Below are 23,831 nucleotides of genomic sequence, written 5' to 3' on the forward strand. Positions count from 1 at the left end.
TAGCATTGCATCTGTGGAAGCTGAGGAGGAAACAGAGAAGCAAACCATGGTAAAATAGTGGTAGCAAGACTTGATGAAGTTATAGTATGTTAATTGCAATCCAAATGCTAAAATATTGGTATATACAATAAAGCATCTTAAAACTGAAAGAAAGTGTGTGGAAGTTTGTCTCATTGAACAAGGAGGAAAAAAGTGAGTGCAATGCAATATATATATATATATATTTTTTTTTTTTGTCTCAGACACACACACACACACACACACACATTTGTTTTTGTGAAAAGTGGGGACTCTCCATAGTCGTAATGGTTTTTATACTGTACAAACTGTATGTGCTATTGCCCTACACCAACCCTACACCTAAACCTACCCCTTACAGGAGACTGTGCATTTTTAGATTTTCAAAAAAACTTCATTCTGTGTGATTTATTAGCTTGTTTACCCGTGGAGACCTCAATTTAGGTCCCCACCGTGACACGAGTCCCCATGAGTCTGTGTGTATTCAGTGTTAAGTCCCCACCTGAATAGAAAAACAAGTACACACACACACACACACACACACAGGAATGAATGCATGAAAGCTGGAGTGTGATTTGCTGATGTGGAACAATTGTGCCTCATACACAAAGGACCTTGCTAGATCACCCTCATTAAAATCATTACCGTTGTCATTGATAATGAAGCGTTAGCATGAATGCACAATCAAACTGTATGCAAATAAATTCTCATGAGAGACACACATCAGCTACAGCCTCAGATCATTGATGGACAAATGCATTTGGCAGAAGAAAACGTAATTAAACAGCCATTGCAGGAGACTTCAAACTGTTACTTTATAAAATAATAAATGTAGGTTACACACTGAAGACAGGGTGCATTTGGCCCTATGATTGTGTCAAATAAAGGAGCTAATTGCAGAAACTCTGTTCAGTTCAGACCTCTAATAAAAAGACAGGGTAAGAATGTTAATTTCAAACCATCAACCAATTAAATCAGTGAACGCGTGAGGAAGTAGCAATTAAACACTAAACCTGTCGTCTGTGCACTTTAGTAATTAGTGTTCTTTTTCTGGCATTAGAGTTAGTTAGGGTGAATGAACGCAGTGCCATCAGTGAAATAAACCTTCCAGTTTCTTTGGCGGTCATGAAACTCTTCTTGTGTTTGGCAACCAAAGGTTTCATTTTGAAATTTGGAGTCAGATTCCAGCAGCGGAAAGCATCGCTCATTAACGCGTCCTCCAGTCTTGACTGATGAATCACTGAGTTCAGACGCCTGCGAGCGGGTCTCAGCCTGCAGCTCTGGAGCCAGAGACAAACACATAAAACACATCTACTCTACCTTCTTTTGCCCTCTTCTTTTTAACAATTTCATTTATATATTTCATTTGAATACTGAATTAGAAATATGATTTGAAATCCAGGGTCATAGCTGATTCTGTTACTGTCATAGTCTACTTAAAAATGAAATACTGTCATCATTTATTCTCCCTCATGTTTCAAATCCATGACTTTGGTTCATCTTTGGAACACAAATGAAGATATTTTTTAATGAAATCTGAGAGATTTCTGTCTCTCCACTGAAAGTTCACATAAAGTCACACAAAACTTTGATGCTTAAAGATATTGTAAAAGTAATACATATGAATCGAATCCAAATCTTCTGAAGAAACATGTCTGCTTTATATGATGAACAGATTTAATTTAGGCTTTTATTGAAATATATACTTTTATCATCAAATTCTTAATTTGTTTACCATATTTGTATTTCATCATGGATTATTCAGACTGATTCAAACGCAGTCCAAGTGTTGATGAATCTGATTACACTGGTTGCTCTGTCTTTCTGATTCACTAAAAACAACCGGACTACAGAAGGATGTGTTTCCTTGCCATTGTTCTGCAGTAAAGCTCTTTTTACGACGTCACGTTGAAGTGCTGCTGCAGCTTTGTGTCTGAATGTGAACAGTCACATGTTCATTCTGTGTGAGAGTTTCAATGAAAAACTTTTGGGGCTTCAGATTAATATACAGTATATATTTGTAGTTAAATTATTTAATCCTGTAAAGCCTGATATAGGAAATAATAGCCAGAAATTTAATTTTTTTTTTTTTTTTTTTTGGAAATGGACCACTTTACTGAACCTTAGACAAAATCTTTAGAATCTAAAAATATGTGTATCATATTTGATCCATCAGGCTTTTATGGCTCATATAGTGTGATAAAGTGAGAATATGGAGGGAAAATACAGCTCTATTTTATTTAGAGACTCAATCTGAGCAAAAATATGCAATTTAGTGCAGATGCTAATATTTATACGCTGAAATTCTGCTGCTTGTAATGTAAATCAATGAGATCTTTATAACAGTGGAGCAGATGCTGACATAAAATGATCTAAATATCAGTCGTCGCTCTATATCTCCAGTAATATGTCTCAGTAAGATGAGATGTAAATGATCCAAACATATAATGCAGTGCTGATTGAGAGATGAAGAGATAAGCGCTCCTCAGAAGATGTGAGATGAAGATCATTCCTCCGCTGAGGAACAGTGAGAGTAAAGCTCCTCAAAAGATCCTGAGGATCAGATTTGAGACGCTCTGATGTTTCTAGAAAATGATTGATGGAGAATCAAGTAAAGCTGAGCTGCTTCAGTCCAGTAAGTGTTCATCTGGAGACATGACTGCAGTTATTCTGACCTTTACTTGATCAAAATCAGTCACGATTTGACAGAAAAGATTTGACACTGAAGCACCGTTTTGAATGTTTGTACTATTACACTAAAAGACCATTTCATTGCTAAAAAACCCTCTAAACAACCGGATGACAGAAGGTGTGGAGTAGATTGTGTGAAACAAGTTTAACAGCAAAGCTTTGGTCATGTTGATCATTTAGAAATTTGTGAATCAAATATGATACATAGACTTTATAGAGTTTAAAAAAAAATTTCTCTCATGAAATGACCCTTTAAGGACTTTTTTTTTCTGTGAGTCCATTAGAGGGCCATTTTTGGTTTTAACTTCAATCCTCCAATTTTAGTAAGTGCTTCAGAAAGCAAAGCAAATCCAAGTGAGGAGAAAAACAAACCGACAGTAAAGCAGTGTTACAGTCTAAATATAAAAAGCAATTGATTTAATCAGAGCATCTGCTGATGTGTAATCAAACAGTGATCAACAGCGGAGAAAAAACAGTGATCTCTACAGGGAAAAGAAAGAAACAGGAGAGACGGAGAGAGAGAACAGGAGACAAGCAAGAGATCAAAGATGCGTTGGTTTCTTTATCAAATGCCACTGCGTGTAAATGAAGCCGTCAGGAGCACAAACCACAGACACCCGGTCTGTTCTGACTGACAGAAAACACGTCACACGCTTCAGCTCGTGTCAGGATGACCTGAACGCTGCTTTCACTCAGGTCCAGTATAAGATTCTCCTACTGAGAGGCTGCAAGTAGTATTTAAACGTAATTACATGGACAAGCCGCATCGAAAAGCTTATTTAGGTGATGATTAAAGGTCATACAGCACTGATGCACTGGACTCGAAGTCTTCAAGTTATATCTGACCCTGCAGCACAAAAGCAGTCATAAGCAGCACAGCTATATTTGTAGCAATAGCCAACAATACATTGTATGGGTCAAAATTATACATTTCTCTTTTATGCCAAAAATCATTAGGATATTAAGTAAAGATCATGTTCCATGAAGATATTTTGTAAATTTCCTATCATAAATATATCAAAACTTAATTTTTGATTAGTTAATATGCATTGCTAAGAACTTCATTTGGACAACTTTAAAGGCGATTCTCTCAGTATTTTGATTTTTTTTGGACCCTCAGATTCCAGATTTTCAAATAGTTGTATCTCAGCCAAATATTGTCAGATCCTAACAAACCATACATCAATGGAAAGATTATTTATTCAGCTTTCAGAAAAATTTGATCCTTATGACTGGTTTTGTGGTCCGGGGTCACATATGATGCTTTGTGTGAGAAATACACTGAACAACAAACAAACATCTTTCCTATGGGCCTTCATTACAACACATACAATTCAAAGCTGGCAAATTGTGTTATGTGACACAAAAAAAAACTGTTTTGAAACTTCAAAACTTGCATGAATTGCCGTATTTTGATGTTTGTGAGAACTGATCATCAGTCAGTAATGACTTGAGTTACAGTGATTCCCTCACTTTGCTTCTGAAGGGCTGGAAAGCGTGAGTTAAAGTAAAGTACTTTTCTTTAGATTAGACTTTTTTTGGTCATTTTGCGGGTTTCCTATCATTGCTAAACATCGGTTTCCCAAAAGAAATAAAATCCTAACTCTGTGTAATACTGACAGGTTTCAGAGAGGCAGAAAGCACAGATCTTCCTCCATTAGCAGCACTGAAGCCCCGTGTTCACTAATTCTGACAAGCATTAGTGTGTTTGTCCTCTGTGTTGATGTGATTTGTTCTGATAACAACAGAAAACACACACAGAGAAGTTCAGAGGTCAGTCAGTGAAGCATTAACCAGCCGCTGTAAATCCCTCTAAATCATCACGGGTTTCAGCTTTGCCTCAGAGCCCAAAGTCCAGCTGCAGAGGCCGAGCTGATGTCCACCGCAGCGGCGTTTCTGAGCGAGGTCCCGGGATGGTTTCTGTGGACGGGAGTCTTCTTCCCCGTGACGGCTCTCCTGCTGCTGCTCCTCGCTCTCCTCGGCTGGAAACTCAGAGAGAGTAAGACCCCCGTCAATCTGCTCACACTACAGACGCTACAGGGGACACGCACAGCATACACATCACCTTTCAAACGTTTAAGGTCAATGAGACATTTTTAAAGGCTGAATTTATTTGATCAAAAATATAGTAAAATTGTGAAATATTATTTCAATTTAAAACAGCTGTTTTCTATGTGAATATCTGTTAAACTGTAATTTATTTCTGTGATGCGCAGCTGAATTTTCAGCATCATTACTCCAGTCTTCAGCGTCACACGATCTTCAGAAATCATTCTAAAATGCTGATTTACTGCTTAAGAAACATTTCTGATTATTATCAATGTTGAAAACAGTCGTGCTGCACAATATTTTTATGGAAACAGAGACATTTTATTTTTGGTCTCACTTTATTTTAGGTGGCCCTAACTACTGTGTACTTTAAATGTAAGTAATCATGTGGTACAATGCACTTATTGTGTATATATACAGTGAGGAAAATAAGTATTTGAACACCCTGCTATTTTGCAAGTTCTCCCACTTAGAAATCATGGAGGGGTCTGAAATTGTCATCGAGGTGCATGTCCACTGTGAGAGACATAATCTAAAAAAAAATCCAGAAATCACAATGTATGATTTTTAACTATTTATTTGTATGATACAGCTGCAAATAAGTATTTGAACACCTGTCTATCAGCTAGAATTCTGACCCTCAAAGACCTGTTAGTCTGCCTTTAAAATGTCCACCTCCACTCCATTTATTATCCTAAATTAGATGCACCTGTTTGAGGTCGTTAGCTGCATAAAGACACCTGTCCACCCCATACAATCAGTAAGAATCCAACTACTAACATGGCTAAGACCAAAGAGCTGTCCAAAGACACTAGAGACAAAATTGTACACCTCCACAAGGCTGGAAAGGGCTACGGGAAATTGCCAAGCAGCTTGGTGAAAAAGGTCCACTGTTGGAGCAATCATTAGAAAATGGAAGAAGCTAAACATGACTGTCAATCTCCTCGGACTGGGGCTCCATGCAAGATCTCACCTCGTGGGGTCTCAATGATCCTAAGAAAGGTGAGAAATCAGCCCAGAACTACACGGGAGGAGCTGGTCAATGACCTGAAAAGAGCTGGGACCACCGCTTCCAAGGTTACTGTTGGTAATACACTAAGACGCCATGGTTTGAAATCATGCATGGCACGGAAGGTTCCCTGCTTAAACCAGCACATGTCCAGTCCGACTTAAGTTTGCCAATGACCATTTGGATGATCCAGAGGAGTCATGGGAGAAAGTCATGTGGTCAGATGAGACCAAAATAGAACTTTTGGTCATAATTCCACTAAACGTGTTTGGAGGAAGAAGAATGATGAGTACCATCCCAAGAACACCATCCCTACTGTGAAGCATGGGGTGGTAGCATCATGCTTTGGGGTGTTTTTCTGCACATGGGACAGGGCGACTGCACTGTATTAAGGAGAGGATGACCGGGGCCATGTATTGCGAGATTTTGGGGAACAACCTCCTTCCCTCAGTTAGAGCATTGAAGATGGGTCGAGGCTGGGTCTTCCAACATGACAATGACCAAGCACACAGCCAGGATAACCAAGGAGTGGCTCTGTAAGAAGCATATCAAGGTTCTGGCGTGGCCTAGCCAGTCTCCAGACCTAAACCCAATAGAGAATCTTTGAGGAGCTCAAACTCCGTGTTTCTCAGCGACAGGCCAGAAACCTGACTGATCTAGAGAAGATCTGTGTGGAGGAGTGGGCCAAAATCCTCCTGCAGTGTGTGCAAACCTGGTGAAAACTACAGGAAACGTTTGACCTCTGTAATTGCAAACAAAGGCTACTGTACCAAATATTAACATTGATTTTCTCAGGTGTTCAAATACTTATTTGCAGCTGTATCATACAAATAAATAGTTAAAAATCATACATTGTGATTTCTGGATTTTTTTTTAGATTATGTCTCTCACAGTGGACATGCACCCACGATGACAATTTCAGACCCTCCATGATTTCTAAGTGGGAGAACTTGCAAAATAGCAGGGTGTTCAAATACTTATTTTCCTCACTGTATGTATTGTTTAAAAACATAAGTACAATGTAAAAACATGTATGTAATTACATCTGTAATTACATTTATAATAACACTGTTGACCCATCCCTTACACATTAACCCACCCTTAAACCTACCCAGACCACCAAACCTGTCCCTAACCTACCCGTATCCCCCTCAATAGCAGAAGTGTTTTGCAATACAATATGAACACAATAAATACACTGTACTTATTTTTTGATGCAAGTACATAGTAGTTAAGGCCACTTAATATAAAGTCTGACCTTATTTTTTACTACTCTTTGATGAATAGAAAGTTTCTTTAGCAACATTACAAATGTTTTTCCTGTCATTTGTGATCAATTTAATGCATCCTTGCTGAATAAAAGTATAAATTTCTTCCAGGAAAAAAAAAAAAAAAAAACTTACTGACCACAAGTTTTTGAATAGTAGTGTATATGTATATACTGTATATTCCCACCATAACAGTATGAATGTCAATAACGATAAATGAGTTCGAGTGAATGTGTAAAGAAAAATGTCCACATAGGACCTACATTACATTTATTTGCAATAGGTCAAGTGTGTATTTACTAAAATATATTTATGAGCTGAGAAGCTTAAAAGCTTCAGCTAGATACTTTAATGGAATAATATTGATTACATATTTTAAGATTCAATCTTACAACTGCATTTTTTTCTTCCGTCATAACGGGTGTTAAACCATCCCAGTCTTGGCAGCTGCACTAACATCAGTTAATCATGTTAATGCATCATCATCATCAACTTTTCACCTTGATTTAAAAAAATGGGTATTTTTCATCCCTCTAACTTAATTTAGTAATTAGTAATTTAGTGAGTTGGAACAGCAAATGAAGAATGAAAGCAGCATTTGTGTGACTGTGATGCACAGATTGCAAATAATAAAGTTAGAAAACACAGAGCCATCAAATATCAGATATGTTTTAATGGCGATGTATTAAAGATGCTGTTTGATCAGATGCTAAAGAGTCAGCTGAGCTTTCGGACTGAGAGACAATGTCAGTATGTTTGATACATCATGTACCTACAGAGCATTTCCCCAAACAGACCGTCTGAGTTAAGATTCACCATTAGCTTCTGTGTTTAGTTTGCAATGGTTAAAAAGAAAGTTCAACCATAAATGAAAATCCTGTCATTTACGGACCCCCGTGTTGTTTCAAGCCTGTATGAGTTTCTTTCTTCTGTTGAACACAAAAGAAGATATTTTGAAGAATGTTGGTAACCAAATAGCTGACGGTAGCCATTGACTTCCATAGTATTTTTTATTTTTTTCATACTATGGAAGTCACATACTACGGCTACAAGCAAGTGTTTGCTTACACACACAACAAAATATCTTCTGTGCTCAGCAGAAGAAAGAAACTCATTTAGGTTCGGTGAGTAAATGATAGGATTTTCATTTTCAGGTCACTATCTCTTCAGTAAAACACAGACTATAGTGCAGATGAGAAGCCGAGTCAGAGCTTCTGGTGTCTGTCACAGAGGTGTTTCTGCACGCAGATGAAAGTGGTCAGAGACTCCAGGCCGTGATGAGAGAGAGTGTGTGCTGCTGTTCATCAGACTCTCTTCTATCTTCCAGCAGAGGAAGAGCTGGCCGCGACACCAGACCCTCGGCGAACAGCCATTCATCTGTGCTACGGGCCGCACCGGCGATGAAGAGCGTCAGTCCAGATCATCAGAGACCACAACAGCAGACTGTGGCAGTCTTGCGACACATGCATGTTATTTAGAAAGAAAACAGTCTGTTGGAGTCACACAGCAGGATGAACTTGAAGTCACACGCTCGCTAGGACACAAAAAACAGACATCACAAAACTACCGAGGTCTTGTAAGGTTTTTGTATTATTTCACAGCTCTCCTTATTCTGATTGCTGAGTTGCAGCATAGAGACTGACTGAAATAAAAACAGCCTCGGAGAACTTCAGTATTACTTTTGCAATGAATAAAAAACGGTGGAGAATCTCCAGAAAACACTGAAAATACAAAACTCAGAATGGGGATGAATCATATATAAATTAATATTGCAATGTTTGTTGTTGTTGAAGCGGACTATCACTTGTATCATCCCTATATTTCAGCTTCCAGCCACATAGACATTATTGTAAATCACTGTATTTTATGGACCAAAGCCTTTTTTTTTTTTACATGCATTTGGAGCTTGGCATGCATTAAATGTGCATTCAGCAGATTGTTTGTTTTTTAAGCTTTAGGCATTAATAAATAAATAAACAAACAAACTGTTTTTGTTTAGAGTCATCTGAATGGTGCACACTCACATGAGATCAAGACTGCACTTTAATCATTTCATATACAAATGGTTTTAATTATATGGTAAGTTCAGGTCAAATGGGACATCTCTGAAACTCACTAATATCAGTGTAAGCCGAGACTATCGTGCTGATCCACGTCAATAGATGACAGTGCAGCGTCTAACTTCACCAGTACTGATAATACATGAAGAACAGTGATGTTAACGCTAGCTGAACAACTACTGAAAGCACCTTGAATTTCAGACCTGAGTGCAACGAATAACCCCCAAAAACTCACAGCCAATCATTGAAGATCAAGCAGTCTCAGGATTATTAGAGAATAAACAAACTTTAATTGGAAGAGTGTTACACAATGGGTCGGGTGGGGCATAAAAACATGACAGATCATTCAAAGCTGCTTAAAAAAAGAAAGAGTCAATTCTACCATTAACTGCTATACACAGGGCTGATGGAGCAGAAGGGAGCCGGGAGAGAGAGAGCAGGGAGCACGGGCCTCGCTCGACCGCTAAAAACATCAGCGCTGGCAGTTCAATCTCATTTGTTCATTTAATCAAAAGTTTCTGAAACCGATTAAAAAGATTTAAAAGGGCAAACAGAGCGATCTCATCCAAAATCATCCGATTAAAAAAAAACAAAAAAACAAACAAACAAAAAAAACAGGTTTCTACAAATATATATCTGAATATTGGTGCCAGAAAGTGGCTGGAGATGAGAAAGTCCCCAAAGAGCTGCCTAGGTTTCATGGTGAATGGAGTTTTTTGCGTTTGTCTTGTCGCTGAGAGGTAGAAGCCGCTCGTCCTCTCCTCGGTGGAATGTTTGTGTGTTTGACTGCAGAGAGGAATGATTGGCACTGCCGTCCACCAATGAAAATCACCCTGTGCTGGTCCCTTCTAAACACACTGTGACATCAGCAAAGCCCGTCCGTCTTTAGCTCCGCCCCCATCGTCAGCCCACCCCCTCAACATCATCTTCATATGCTCACACTCTCCTCCTAATATTACTACACAGTACTCCACCACAAAGTGATCCATTACTCCTCATGAACTAGGAATGTGAATTACTACTTAACAATAAAAATAACATAAATCTGGTCTTCAGAAATGGTAAAGACGATCTTTTGAGGGAAAGAGATAAAATGAAGACTAAAAAAATAAAATGCTACGAATGTTAGCTAAGTGGTTCTGGTTTGAATGACAGAAGATGAAGATGTGTTTCTGTACAGGATCAGAGCCGCTCTTCTCTCCTCCACACGTCCTTCGCCGGATGAACGGATGAACTCTGAACTCTTCAGCTCTGCGAGAGAAGACGAAGCAATCACAGTCATGAGGAGAGCGGGGTAAGATGTGCTAACAGAACAAACTAGCACCTCCTAATTAATATACGCTCTACAGCAGAAACATACTCGTGTCTAGCGGAGGACAGAGATTACATTTCAAATAAAACACACAAGAGAACAAATGACAAAAAAAGTCAAAACTATCTAGGCCTGTTGACTTAATGTGTTAATTTGGTGTGATTAATTATGGAAAAAACAACACTTTAAAATGATTAAAGCAGCCGCCTGTGTAGACGTGTCCGTCATCTTACACTGATGCAGTTCTATGAGCATAAAATTAAAAAAAAAATCACCCTGCATGGGTTTTTGTCCTATATTTATAACAAAAGGCAGTATCACATGCACAGGACAGCATTTTTTCCTGAATATCTTCATGGTAGCAACTGATCGATATTGATTTTATACAATAGTTCAATGAATATGAATATGAAGTTAATGCCGAGTCAAATTTTAGACACAATATTGTCAGGTTTTGTTCAACAAAAATAGCTGCATTCACATCAGAACTTTTGTGCATCTCTAAGCAACACACAGCGATGATTCAGTCCACATTCTGAAGGAATCGAGCGAGTCAGTGATTCAGTCAAAGATTCAGATTCACAAATACAGTCACTTGCATCATTTCTGAATCAATCACTGATTTGAACAAATCGTTTGAATGAATGATTCGATGACGCGCTCATGAGTGACTTGCTGCTGCCACCTACTGGAGGATTTATTTTCATATTTAGAGTATGATTTTTTTTTTCCATTTTTTAATCATTTTCATTTATGCAATGTTGAATCAACATTTCTTTTTAAAGCTACATTTTTGTCTTTTAAATCTTTAGGGGGGTGTCAAATGTGTGATTAATTTAATTAGATTAACTAATCAGCACATCATGCAAATAGAATGGATGTCAGGTAATTACAACTTTTAATCTATTTGCATGATGTGCTGATCTAAAGTATTATATTCTTCTAAAGTATTTCATTTTCATAAAGCGGCCAGGAGAACATGAAATATTCAGATCATTAGAAGATACTTACCCCAAAGCACCTGACACACTTTACCCCACAGCTGGCTTTCATTTCATAAACACTTCAGATCATTTCCATGATTTTTTTCACTGATAATACATTTGATATGTTGTTGCTGAATACATTTGCTCATGCTTATGTTACCTGATGAGCCCCTTTTTTCATTTATAAGGTCACATGACACAAATCATACCATCTGCTAGATTGAGTTAATGATCTCACCCCTCTTAGACTAGTGCTCAAAAACAGTGTGCAAACAGCACATAAAGACTTTAATCCTTGAAAACTGAAGCTGCACTCAAAACTAGCTGTCGTTTGAAGAGAGTGTACGGAAGGGAATGTATGGATGTTCAGCAGCGGTGCGAACACTTCTCCACGGCAGAACGGATTTGCCATGATGAAGCTTCACACAGTCAAACACTGTAAACGCAGCGCTGCTCTCTAGTCTCTCTGACTCTGCATCTTCATCCCTCATGTTGAAATGAAACATCTGAGCCCCGCTGCCGTCCTCCTCGGCTGGTATCGAGTACAGTCAGCCGGGCTCTAGATTTGAATACATATCCTGCAGGTATCCTGGCCTGTGTGCAGCGGCAGAGCTGTGATATTTCTAATCCCGAAACAACACAGTCGCCCACAGTTGACACATCCGGAGGGAAGAGCCTTTAATCTCTCAGAGGAGCTCATTGTTTGCTGGGGTGGAGGTCACGCTGGAGACGTGACAGCGCTCATATGGGCACTAAAGCACTTCCTCTCAGCGCTGCATCTGTTCATAATGAGGTCCTGGAACAAGCACTGCTGATGGACACGACAGAGTCACGATCAATGACACCACCTACACTGCACACCGAGCGACATCAGGCACTCTCAGTCTAGGATGCTTATAAGGTTATTAAACAGTTGTGAAAATTGGCACACTGATAGAGGACAGTCCGAAGTCTCTAACTCAAACCTCTATCGGCACCAACTGTTCAAATTTGCATACATTTATGATAATAAATTTTTACCCAAAGGGCTAAAAACATTTTTTGAAATATTTTTAAAACCTTTTCAAACTCCTCCTCGACTGTTGCTCGGATTTTCACAAAAAAAATCAATCAGATTATTTTTAGACCACAGTGAGAAAAATGTATGGAATTCAAGTTGATTAGTTAAACCGTTCTCAAATAATGCGACAGAAGAACTTGACAAAGAGCAAACCAAAACGAACTTGAGGCTATCTATCCTCAGTGCTTTAGCGTATTGAGATCAAATTTGGTGTGTTATGAAAACCAAGACTTGCGAGTACCTGCACAGTTTCAGCACAGCGCCAACTAGTGGTCAGGAGAACTTCTGAACGGTTTGACCAAGTGTCACAAAACTGCAGTGCACCAAAAGTGCAGCGATCTAAAGGAAAGTGTCACTCCGCCAGTCTGTGTTCTGTCATGAGATCTCGATTAAATTAATCGACTGTGGTAGCTGAATAGCTGTGCTTACTCAACCGCTGTTGTTTTAGTAGAGAAACATTGGCTTTTGCAATTTAGAATTACTGGAATTACTATTAGGATAATATTTTTCGTTTGTTTTACCAGTTTTCATAATGTAGACAGAGACCGTACATAAGTCTTTGATATTAATTTATATAATAAATAGCCTATAATAAGCAGTTGACATTCTATTGATTTGTGTTGACTGGTGAAAATGCAATACCTGAAATGCAAAAGTAAATTTCTCAAATGACAACAATCATTACAATTATAATTTTGAGCAACATTTGTTTTGTTTTTTAAAATCAGTTTATTATACAGCATGACGAAAATGCAACTTAGATTTGACTAAAACTAGACTAAACTGCTCACGACATTTCATTGACTAAAAAACTGGACAAGGTTGACTTACGCACTATGTACTCAACCATGTAGTGTATGAATTATATAAGGTTATTTTGTCATCCATAATCAGAGTCTGATAGCCACCCCCTTCGCTGCGTAATTAAAGCTGCGACAGTTGAGTGCATGAAGTGTGCAACATCCCACGCATCATTTATTCAGTTATTTAAGTGCACCATCTGGGTATTTAAAGTGCACTTTTTCTTTTTGGAATTTTTGCACTATTTATACTACAAAACGTCAAAAGCGAACAGTGCATGAGTACGATTTGGGACACACCTTAAGACTAAATTAAAAATAGCTGCCAAAATCAACACTACTGCCATGCTTGCTTAGCTCCTCATCTTGCCTCTGTTGTGCTTGCAGCTATATTTATAATAAATACTAATATTTTTCTAATAATTTCATTAGGCAGCAGTGATTAGCAAAAACACCACCAAGTGTTTTATATTACAAGGATAATGAAAGTTAGGGATTCAATACTACTATTTTAATTTTTTCCCCCCATGTAGAGATCATACATTTCATTCAAAGGTGTATGAGGATCCCCTAAAATGTGAGTCCAGTTCATCACAAATGAGTGTGAATCCGCACCGCTTTAACATGAGAAACACACTGAGCAGACCCAGGACAGAGAAAAGAAAGAGACAAACACAAAAGGAGAGATGAATACAAGAAAAAGAACAAACAAAAGGAGACAAACAACAGGCTCCCAGTGAAGGAGGAGGAGGAGCAGCCGCCGGGCCGGAGCAGGAGGAGCCGGTCGTCAAGAGTGGCGCTTGTTGCCATGTGCTTACCTGTCCTTCAGTCGTCATCCTCGGCGAGCTCCGTCTCTTTGTGGACCACCACGCGAGTGACAGACATGTCAGGGTGCTGCTCTTTGGCCTCCTTTATAGCCTGGGCCAACGCCTGAGCCCGCCCACAGTAAACCAACACAAACAAACAAAAGCAAACAAAAGATTTAAAGGAAAAAATGAACAACCCAACACAAGAATGAAAACACAAGCAACTGAACGCAAACGAATGATGGGAAACATACATGCATGTGAACAACTGATGCTGGGATCTGCGTGAACAGCTCTCAGTCTGAGAGGATGGCAAATGTCACATCGCTATGGTAACCTGTGTGCACGCTCCCGACCAATCAGAAGCTGCGTGCATGAGTGCGTCATACGACACAGATGGACAGAAATACCTCACGGCTGAAACGAGCGCCTGTCGTCCTGCGGCTGAGGATCATGAGCTCCTCCACACAACAATCACAGCTGCAGTGTGTGACTGTCTCAACTTTACCACTCCTGCTCGTACAATATCAACCCAGTGAGATACTCAATAAACGCTACGAGAAAACGCAAGAAATCAGCCGTATTTTAGGTCAGACTGTATGTAGGGCAATATGATGATATTAGATTGGGAATGATTAAAAAGTCTTCACAGTCTGGCTTTACTGAGAGACTGACTGACTTTAATTATCAAAAAAGGTTATTGCATTTTTTAAAGCTTTGCCAGTTTAAACTTTCAAACTATTTTACTAACGTAGCATGTGAATTTTCTATTGTGTAATATTGCGCTTAAACTGTCAAAAACAAAGTTCACATAAACACAGTTTCTCTGTCTTAAGTGGAAATAAATAAATAAAAAGAAAATCAGATGTGTGTGAATATACTGGATTCAGTCTTAAAGCGACAGCAGCCTAATAAACCTGCTGCTGTCTGTATTGTTAATGTGAAGAATAAAAACACACAACTTCAGTAGATTCAATTAAAATCAATGTATATTTAATTCATACAGTGAAGACTACGTAGGGTTTTGTTTTTACATTTGATTATTCAATTTCTTGCTTGAATGCTGCTGTTAAATAGATTTACTTTATTACGGATCAATCAGATCGTGTTCTGACATCCTCACTGATGCCACACAAACCAAAGCAAGTTTAAGCAAATGTGTAGATAGATTAAATAAAGTCAGAAGCATCTGGGCAAAAGAGGGAATTTGTTGACTCTTCACAACAAACCCTGAGAAGACCATGTTGTAGGGAGCGCTAAATAATGAGACACGCGGCAGATCCTACAGACACACCAGTGGAAGCGTTTACTGATGTGTCACTCTGAGCGATCAGACCAAAGAAACCTGCTACGATGTCTAAAACTAGACTCAGGCAAAAATCAAAGAGGGCGCATCTGGCTTTATACATGTACACAGACGACAGTTGTGTGTCTCACCTGATCGTGATCAATGTCAGAGTCTCCTGTGATGACGATGCGCTTCTCAATGCGAGTTTCTGACAGCCCGCCCTTTAGTGTCTGTCAATCATTAAAGAGACAAACATGATGAGAACTGCACTGCACAGAGGTACAGGACAACACTTTATTTGCAACTTTAAACATTTTTTTTTTTTTTTACAAGATTGTTGGTGTAGGTTTTTGCATTAAAATACTATTTCAGTCTTTGTTTTCTGAGTGAAAATTCAAGTTTTGATTTGATGTTGTCTTTAAACACTGGTCCTACATTAAACTCACTTCTGACATTAAAATACACATGAACCTAAAATACACAAGGAGAACAAAAACAAACGAAGAAGTTTGTCGGTTCTGCATCTATAACCCTACTCTTACCTGTCAGTGTCAGCTAATATCCTGGATCATTCATCTCATAACCTCTCTTATCAGCCCAAATGTCACAGCCAGCAGCGTGTGTGTGTGTGTGTGTGTGTTACCTTCGTGATGTGTGTGGTGGTGGTGGTGCAGAGCGACTCGGAGGTGATGGTTTGAGCTGTCATCAGCACGCCTGGCTCCCCGTCTCCATTACCATCCAGCTGTCAATCACAGACAGAACAAACAAACACAAACACTCTCAGCACTCTGACGGCAACACAGCTGCGTGAGTCTGCATTAATGCCGACCGTTTTAGTCAATGTTGGTGAAGCGATGTCAAAATTATCAGCAGCTTGACAGGATTTAGTTTCAGAGCATTTCAACGCTCTTTTGAAAAAGTAGTGAGCTAAACTACAAGATACTGACAAAACACAGCCACATTAAAGCTACCTCATGAGGGAATGTATTTTATCAGAGAATATACACATATATAGTGAGTCATATATATATATATATATATATATATATATATATATATATATATATATACACACACATACATACACACACACATACATACACATATACACATACATGCATACATACATACACATACATACACATACATACATACATACATACATACACACACATACACATACATGCATACATATATATATATATATATATATATATTAGTGCTGACAACTGATTAAAAAATGACCTATTAATTGCACATTTTTTCTGAAATTAATCATGATTAATCCCATCTAACATTAAAGTTTTTAAATATTTATTTCATATTGCAATAATTTCACATTAAATCTTCAAATTGATGTACAAAGACAGGCCACTATCACTGATACTGATACTACTGATGTCTCTATAAAACTGTTGTTTTTCCCCTAATTTTTAACCACTGACTATAGCCATTCAACAGTATAATTGAGAGCTATCAATTTTAACATTCCTTGAATTAGACTTCATAAAAATAACTTCTAATTTAAGGGAACTTAAAACAATCTTTACATAAACCCATTATAATAAATGTCATATTTATCTGTGCCTTTCAGCAGAAATATACAGAAATTGAAGTTTTCAAACACTAAATTCCAAATTAAATATATATGAATATATACAAAAGTTACTGATTTCCTCTTTTGTTCTTTGATGAACAGACATCACAGCAGCTGGTTATTAGGTTATTTGCCTGTTATTTCTTTAAGAGCTGCCGCTGCTGAACATGACGTGGATTTGACACGCATTAGATTTTCTCTCAACTCTCATCACCTTTTCTGACCCACTTCAGGTCTTCAGTCTCTACTAATGAACTCACGAGTTGAATGAGGTGTGTTATATGAGGGAGACAGTGCTAGGATGCTCCAGGACAGATTTGAAAATCATATCAGAGACATATTCTTAAATGTGTCTCATATATAACATATTACATGCACGCACAGTTTTAAGGCAGCTTTAATCGCCTTTTTGGTAACTTCATGACTTAACTGACCACGACATTGCATGCACGTAGTTTCATTTGCGCTTTAATATGAAATGGATTTTGACAGCACTAATATATGATTACAGATCCAGTGAAGTGAGACTATGATTCCTACAATTTCAGTTAAGAAACTTCACAGGATCACGTGACCCCTCTCACCTGGGCGGCCTCGTACGTGATGGTCTTGGTTTCAGTATGAACGATGGGAACCTCCTTAGTGGATATCTCCGTCTTCTGAGCAGCAAACGTGTCTGAAATCGTAACCATCTCAGTCTTCACAACAGGAGGCTACGGAGAGACAGAGGCCGTCAGTGTGACGCACACGTACAAGAGGAGTCCGGTCTGACGTCACAAACACAAAACCACTGCTACACAGCACGACACAGAGAGGAAGCTCATGCAGTTCAAAGAAACACCACTACAAACTAGACCTCTTTGGTATAACGCATGCAGCCTACAAAACCGAAAAAAAAAAAAAAAAGCCAATAAGATTCCAAAAGTCCGTGTGACAGTACATTAGTGCAGTTTTGGTTCCTGTGATCTTTGGCAGTGTTTACAGGACAACACACACATGCAAAAGCACAAAATCACAGCGCTGTGTGGATACGATATCAGATGTCACTATATTGCACTATTATTTCTATCAATACTTAAGATGTGTGCTATTTATCTTACTGAAGTTTCTGCTGCTCTCTCTCTCTACTAGCAGAGCGAAGAATCAATGTAAACGCACTTATCATATAAGTATGATATCAAGTACACTAGATAAAACATGCACCACAAAGCCCCATGCAACAATACACGACATGCAGCGCACAAGATACAAGCCCCCGCATGCAGCGACTCAGAATATTGTGCTTATATATATATATATATATATATATATATATATATATATATATACACACATGTGCTGGTCATATAATTAGAATATCATCAAAAGTTGATTTATTTCACTAATTCCATTCAAAAGTGAAACTTGTATATTATATTCATTCATTACACACAGACTGATATATTTCAAATGTTTATTTCTTTTAATTTTGATGATTAGAGCTTACAGCTCATGAAAGTCAAAAATCAGTATCTCAAAATATTAGAATATTACTTAAGACCAATACAAAGAAAGGATTTTTAGAAATCTTGGCCAACTGAAAAGTATGAAAATGAAAAGTATGAGCATGTACAGCACTCAATACTTAGTTGGGGCTCCTTTGCCTGAATTACTGCAGCAATGCGGCGTGGCATGGAGTCGATCAGTCTGTGGCACTGCTCAGGTGTTATGAGAGCCCAGGTTGCTCTGATAGTGGCCTTCAGCTCATCTGCATTGTTGGGTCTGGTGTCTCTCATCTTCCTCTTGACAATACCCCATAGATTCTCTATGGGGTTCAGGTCAAGCGAGTTTGCTGGCCAATCAAGCACAGTAACACTATGGTCATTGAACCAGCTTTTGGTACCTTTGGCAGTGTGGGCAGGTGCCAAGTCCTGCTGGAAAATGAAATCAGCATCTCCATAAAGCTTGTCAACAGAAGGAAGCATGAAGTGCTCTAAAATTTCCTGGTAGATGGCTGCGTTGACTGTGGACATCAGAAAACACAGTGGACCAACACCAGCAGATGACATGGCAGCCCAAATCATCACTGACTGTGGAAACTTCACACTGGACTTCAAGCAACATGGATTCTGTGCCTCTCCACTCTTCCTTCAGACTCTGGGACCTTGATTTCCAAATGAAATGTAAAATTTACTTTCATCTGAAAAGAGGACTTTGGACCACTGAGCAACAGTCCAGTTCTTTTTCTCCACAGCCCAGTTAAGATGCTTCTGGCGTTGTCTCTGGTTCAGAAGTGGCTTGGTAGCCCTTTTCCTGAAGACGCCTGAGCGTGGTGACTCTTGATGCACTGACTCCAGCTTCAGTTCTCTCCTTGTGAAGCTCTCACAAGTGTTTGAATCGGCTTTGCTTGACTGTATTCTCAAGCTTGCTGTCATCCCTGTTGCTTGTGCACCTTTTCCTACCCAAATTCTTCCTTCCAGTCAACTTTGCATTTAATATGCTTTGATACAGCACTCTGTAAACAGCCACACCTTTCAGTAATGACCTTCTGTGACTTACCCTCTTTGTGGAGGTGTCAATGTTCGTCTTCTGGATCATTGCCAAGTCAGCAGTCTTCCCATTATTGTGGTTTCAAAGAACAAGAGATACCCAGAATTTATACTGTAGGGATGGTCATTTATTCAAACTCAAATGTAAATATTCTAATATTTTGAGATACTGATTTTTGACTTTCATGAGCTGTAAGCTCTAATCATCAAAATTAAAAGAAATAAACATTTGAAATATATCAGTCTGTTTGTAATGAATAAATATAATTTACAAGTTTCACTTTTTGAATGGAATTAGTGAAATAAATCAACTTTTTGATGATATTCTAATTATATGACCAGCACCTGTATATGTATGTGTGTGTGTGTGTGTGTGTGTGTGTGTGTGTGTGTGTGTGTGAAGCCGAGTAGGATGGAATAAAAAAATCAACTTAAAAAGGCGAGAGGATGGAATGACAAACATTAAGACGCTTTCATTTATACTGTAATCGCTTCCTTTAAAACAGGCTAGAGAGAGGTTTCAGCCTGTGCGCAGATAAAGCAGGATCTTCATCCAGGAAGGAGGAAGGAGTGGGAAATGGAAGAGGAGATGAGGAGAAGAGTGGCGGCGCAGGGGAAGCGTAGGCGGCCGTCTCAGCTCAGGATGTCAATTACCTCCGAACAACAAATAACCTGCGGCAGGTGCTCCGTTTCCACGCGAGAGGCGCTGCCATTCATGATGTGAGGCTCCTCCTGCTCGGCGGCAGCAGTATGGGGGGTGGGTGGGGCTTCGCCTTGGGGGGCGTGTCCATTGGGAGCTTCGTCCGGCGTCACCAGCGGCTCGTCTGTACGCTCTTCCTCATGAGGCTGCGCTGCTTTCTCTTCCTCCACCGCAGGGCCGGGCTCAGCTGCTTCTGCGGATGGCTGTGACTCTTTCGCAGAGGGCGGGGCTTGTTGAGTAAGCACCGCCTCCTGCTCCTCCTCGGGCTCTTCTTTGATCTGCTGGGCAGAGACGCTCGTGCTGGGCGGCTGAGCGTGGTACTCCGCCTCCTCTTCGCTCTCACTGTCCGACGATAAACTCCTCTCCTCCTTGACTTCCGTCTCCACGGTAACTGGCGCCTCAGGGGCGGGGCCTTTGGGTTTGGCTTTGACGACTTCCTCGATGACAACGGTCTCTTCCACGACCTCTATGACCTCTGGCTGGCCGTTGACTTCGGGATTGACCTCTGCGCTCTACACCAGACAAGCACACAAACGAGGGATGGAGAGAAAAGCAAAGAACATAAACCATGACCACAGAACAAAAACTGAAGGAAATAAGCTTCCTGCAGACCTTAGTCAAAGTCAATGTGACTGTAAAGCAAATAAAAACAAGGCTGTGACGTAGAGATGTACAGTCTGTTCAATGAGTGCAGTTTTGTGGACCTTGAAAACGCATTGAAATGTATGATGCGTTCTTGAGAAGCAGCAAAACAGCCTATGAGAATTAAACCTCATCTTGTCTGGTGCCTAAAACAAGAGCAAACATTGCTGCGGTTCTAAGAAGCAGAAGTCGTCGTCTTCTTTAGTTGTGAACAATCCCTATTACTTGCCCTGTCCAAATACCCACAATAGCGGTCTTTGCACTTGAGCACTTTACTACTTATATGATGTATTTCCTGTATTTGGCCCAAGTGTTCAAGTGAGCATGAAGACCACAAGTGTGTCGAACTTTTCATTACCTGATAGAACAAAATTACAGTGTTGTAAAAATGCAAGTGTTCACAGGGATTCATTTTTAGTTCAAGTACTTCGCATTTTAAAATAAATCCCTATAACAGATGACTTTCTGATGCTTCTACTTAAGTGATAAACAGTTGCAACTGTCGTATAAACTAAATATACTTCTCTTCGCACCAATTAAACGTGCAACACTTTGTTTTACAAAAAATTATTTGTATCATCTAATTATTAATATTTAATTTGCATCAGAAAGGTTTGCGTGACCTATCGCGAGATCTCGATGCATGATGGGATACACTAAGGCTTGAGATGGATTCAGTGTGTGTTAAGGGCACTGCGCTTCGGCGTTTTTAAGACCTGGGACAGCCTTTGTGTCGTGTCGTGTCGTGTCGTGTGCGTGCGCACTCAAGTGGCAAACACCAGACAGGGCATCTGTATTACCATACACGTCTCTCAATTAAATGTGCCTTCTTGTAAGGACATTTAGATATTTTCTTGAAAACAAGATAAAACTACTGAGTAAGCATCAGATTGAACACACTGTACATCTGTCGCTCACAGCACTGCTCTCATTTGTGCTGAATCAAACATGGCATCTCCTCCGACTGAGGTCCATAAACACTTCAACACCACACACACACACATACAATCAACAAGCAACATAACGAAAAAGAGAGACGATCATAAGCTGAAAGATGAATGAATGCATGGACAAACAGATCAATCTGGTGAAGATGGAGAGGAGAGGGCTGGAATAATTATGTCTGCAATGGAAAAAGGATGAGATGTGTGTGCAGTGTTAGGTGTGTGTTTGCTCAGGTGATGTTAGGTGTTAGGCTGAGCGAGGACGATGGACCACCTTGCTGGCGTCTCTGCTGTCCGTCCCGGGACAGGGAGGGGTTTTCTGTGGAACCTGGAGGTAATCATAGGACACAGTCACTCAAACACACGCTCTCAGAGGAGTCCTTCACGGGACGAGACCTGCCTGTGTGACCCGGTCACAGGAGATGCATTTGAGACATGTGTCTCAACTGACCGCTGGTGACCGGATGACCCGAGACAGCAGGGGTAAAGCGAGTTAACGGGTTTGAGACGGTGGACGGGACAGCAGTCAGCAGTGATGCTGGTGAACAGAAACATCACAAACACACAAAACAAGAAGTTTCAAACACACGGCGGCAGAGATGGAAATGAATTGCTAATTATGTTGTTACTGGATGTTTATGAGCAGTCTGGCAGTGAAACGCCCTCTAGAGCTGTTCTCGTGCGTGTGATTCACAGACGCTGATGTATGCGTGTATAAATAGAGCTGTAGCTCTCAAGTCTCCTTCATATTGTGGCATATAATGACAATATAACAGTGTTTTGATTTTGATAGCTTTATTGTACATTTAATTACTTTTGTTGTCCATTTCTGAACTGCTGTTAGATATATAAAAAATAATTAGAGTTTACATAATTTGTATCTACAGACTACTGTTCAAAAGGTCATTAGTATTTTTTTTTAATCAAATACTATTATTCAGCAAGGATGCATTAAATTCATCAAATGTGACAGTAAAGACATTTATAATGTAACAAAATATTTATATCAAATAAATGCTGTTCTTATGAACTTTCTATTCATCAAAGAATCCTAAAAAATAAAATGTATCAGTTTCCACAAAATTATTGTGCATCACAACTGTTTTCAACATTGATAATAATCAGAAATGTTTCTTGAGCAGCAAATCAGCATATTAGAATGATTTCTGAAGATCATGTGACGCTGAAGACTTTATCAAATATGAAATAAATGCAGCCTTGAGGGCAAGAGAAAACACTACAGAAACACTAAAATTTTTGATGTTTCTGTACTACACACCACAGATAGAATAGCTGTTTTAACTCGTAATAATATTTCACAATTTTTACTGTATTCTTAATCAACTAAATGCAGGCTTGGAAATCTTAAAGACTTTTCTCCCAAAAAAAAAAACCTTACCAACCCAAAACATTTGAACAGTAGTACATTATTTCTCTGTGCACACACAGTGCTTCTTCACACATCAGCGAGGGCTGGATCAATGCCGACTGCCAGATCTGAGCATGAACTTGGTTTGCTTTAAAGAGGTGCAGACATGTGGTGGCAGAGAATATAAAGCCGTAAGCAGTTGAATGAAGACAGAAAGCCAGAGCAGGCCAGATGAAGAGACAGACAGAAGTGGTAAAGGCACCTCGGGCTGAGCTGAGACTTGACTGGCCTCTGCTGGAGCAGCAGCAGTACTGCAGGAGCCAGCCAGCCCAGAGAAGCACGCCTTACTCAGAAAGAGAGAGGTGAGCTCCTCTTCCAAACTCTACAGGTGTTGTGCACAGGGCAAGACATGAAACGAGCGGGTGCAGGGACGACAACAACAGACACAGAAACAGAAGAAACAAGAGAGAGAGAGAAACACAAAAGCACTTCAGTGAGGAGAGAACAGCTACTAATACAACATGCACACACAAACACACACTACAGGAATAGCAGTAAAGCATTTCAACGTGAACAGAGCAGAGGGGCATGTGTGCGAACAACAGTGTTTGTAACTCAGAAACCGCGTTCAACGGGTGACGGCATCAAGAATGTGAAACGGGTGCAAATAAAATGCAAAAATCACTCACAAACACAAGCACACA

The 23,831-nt window shown here is 39.5% G+C and overlaps 2 protein-coding genes across 16 annotated transcripts in view; one reads left to right on the forward strand and one right to left on the reverse strand.

The window, feature by feature from the left end:
• Window positions 1-4,560: 4,560 nt before the first annotated feature.
• LOC131526809 (small leucine-rich protein 1-like) lies at window positions 4,561-9,938 on the forward strand. Its single transcript, XM_058755368.1, has 2 exons — window positions 4,561-4,708; window positions 8,363-9,938. Exons 1-2 carry the CDS (start codon window positions 4,585-4,587, stop codon window positions 8,437-8,439), a joined length of 201 nt encoding a protein of 66 aa, XP_058611351.1. The 5' UTR covers window positions 4,561-4,584; the 3' UTR covers window positions 8,440-9,938.
• The window catches only part of epb41l2 (erythrocyte membrane protein band 4.1 like 2), a 100,295-nt gene continuing 85,826 nt past the window's right edge, over window positions 9,363-23,831 (reverse strand). For 5 of the 15 annotated variants that reach the window (XM_058755348.1, XM_058755354.1, XM_058755352.1 and 2 more), the window contains 8 exons: window positions 23,390-23,509; window positions 22,033-22,086; window positions 20,127-20,684; window positions 17,529-17,657; window positions 15,991-16,089; window positions 15,497-15,577; window positions 14,072-14,183; window positions 9,363-10,346 (listed from right to left, as the gene is read on the reverse strand). In XM_058755348.1, the coding sequence (XP_058611331.1) occupies window positions 14,079-14,183; window positions 15,497-15,577; window positions 15,991-16,089; window positions 17,529-17,657; window positions 20,127-20,684; window positions 22,033-22,086; window positions 23,390-23,509 (1,146 nt within the window). In that variant the 3' untranslated portion in view covers window positions 9,363-10,346; window positions 14,072-14,078. The remainder of the gene's footprint in view (window positions 10,347-14,071; window positions 14,184-15,496; window positions 15,578-15,990; window positions 16,090-17,528; window positions 17,658-20,126; window positions 20,685-22,032; window positions 22,087-23,389; window positions 23,510-23,831) is intronic. The other 10 variants (XM_058755355.1, XM_058755356.1, XM_058755358.1 and 7 more) reach the window with 6 other exon arrangements.

This window comes from Onychostoma macrolepis, chromosome 20 (assembly GCF_012432095.1).
Source record: "Onychostoma macrolepis isolate SWU-2019 chromosome 20, ASM1243209v1, whole genome shotgun sequence".
Classification (NCBI taxonomy): domain Eukaryota; kingdom Metazoa; phylum Chordata; class Actinopteri; order Cypriniformes; family Cyprinidae; genus Onychostoma; species Onychostoma macrolepis.

Coding starts and splice junctions, on each gene's coding strand:
- LOC131526809 (XM_058755368.1), top strand. CDS start 4,585: ATGTCCACCGCAGCGGCGTTTCTGAGCGAGGTCCCGGGATGGTTTCTG. Junction 4,709..8,362: donor CGGCTGGAAACTCAGAGAGA/GTAAGACCCCCG, acceptor TCTATCTTCCAG/CAGAGGAAGAGCTGGCCGCG.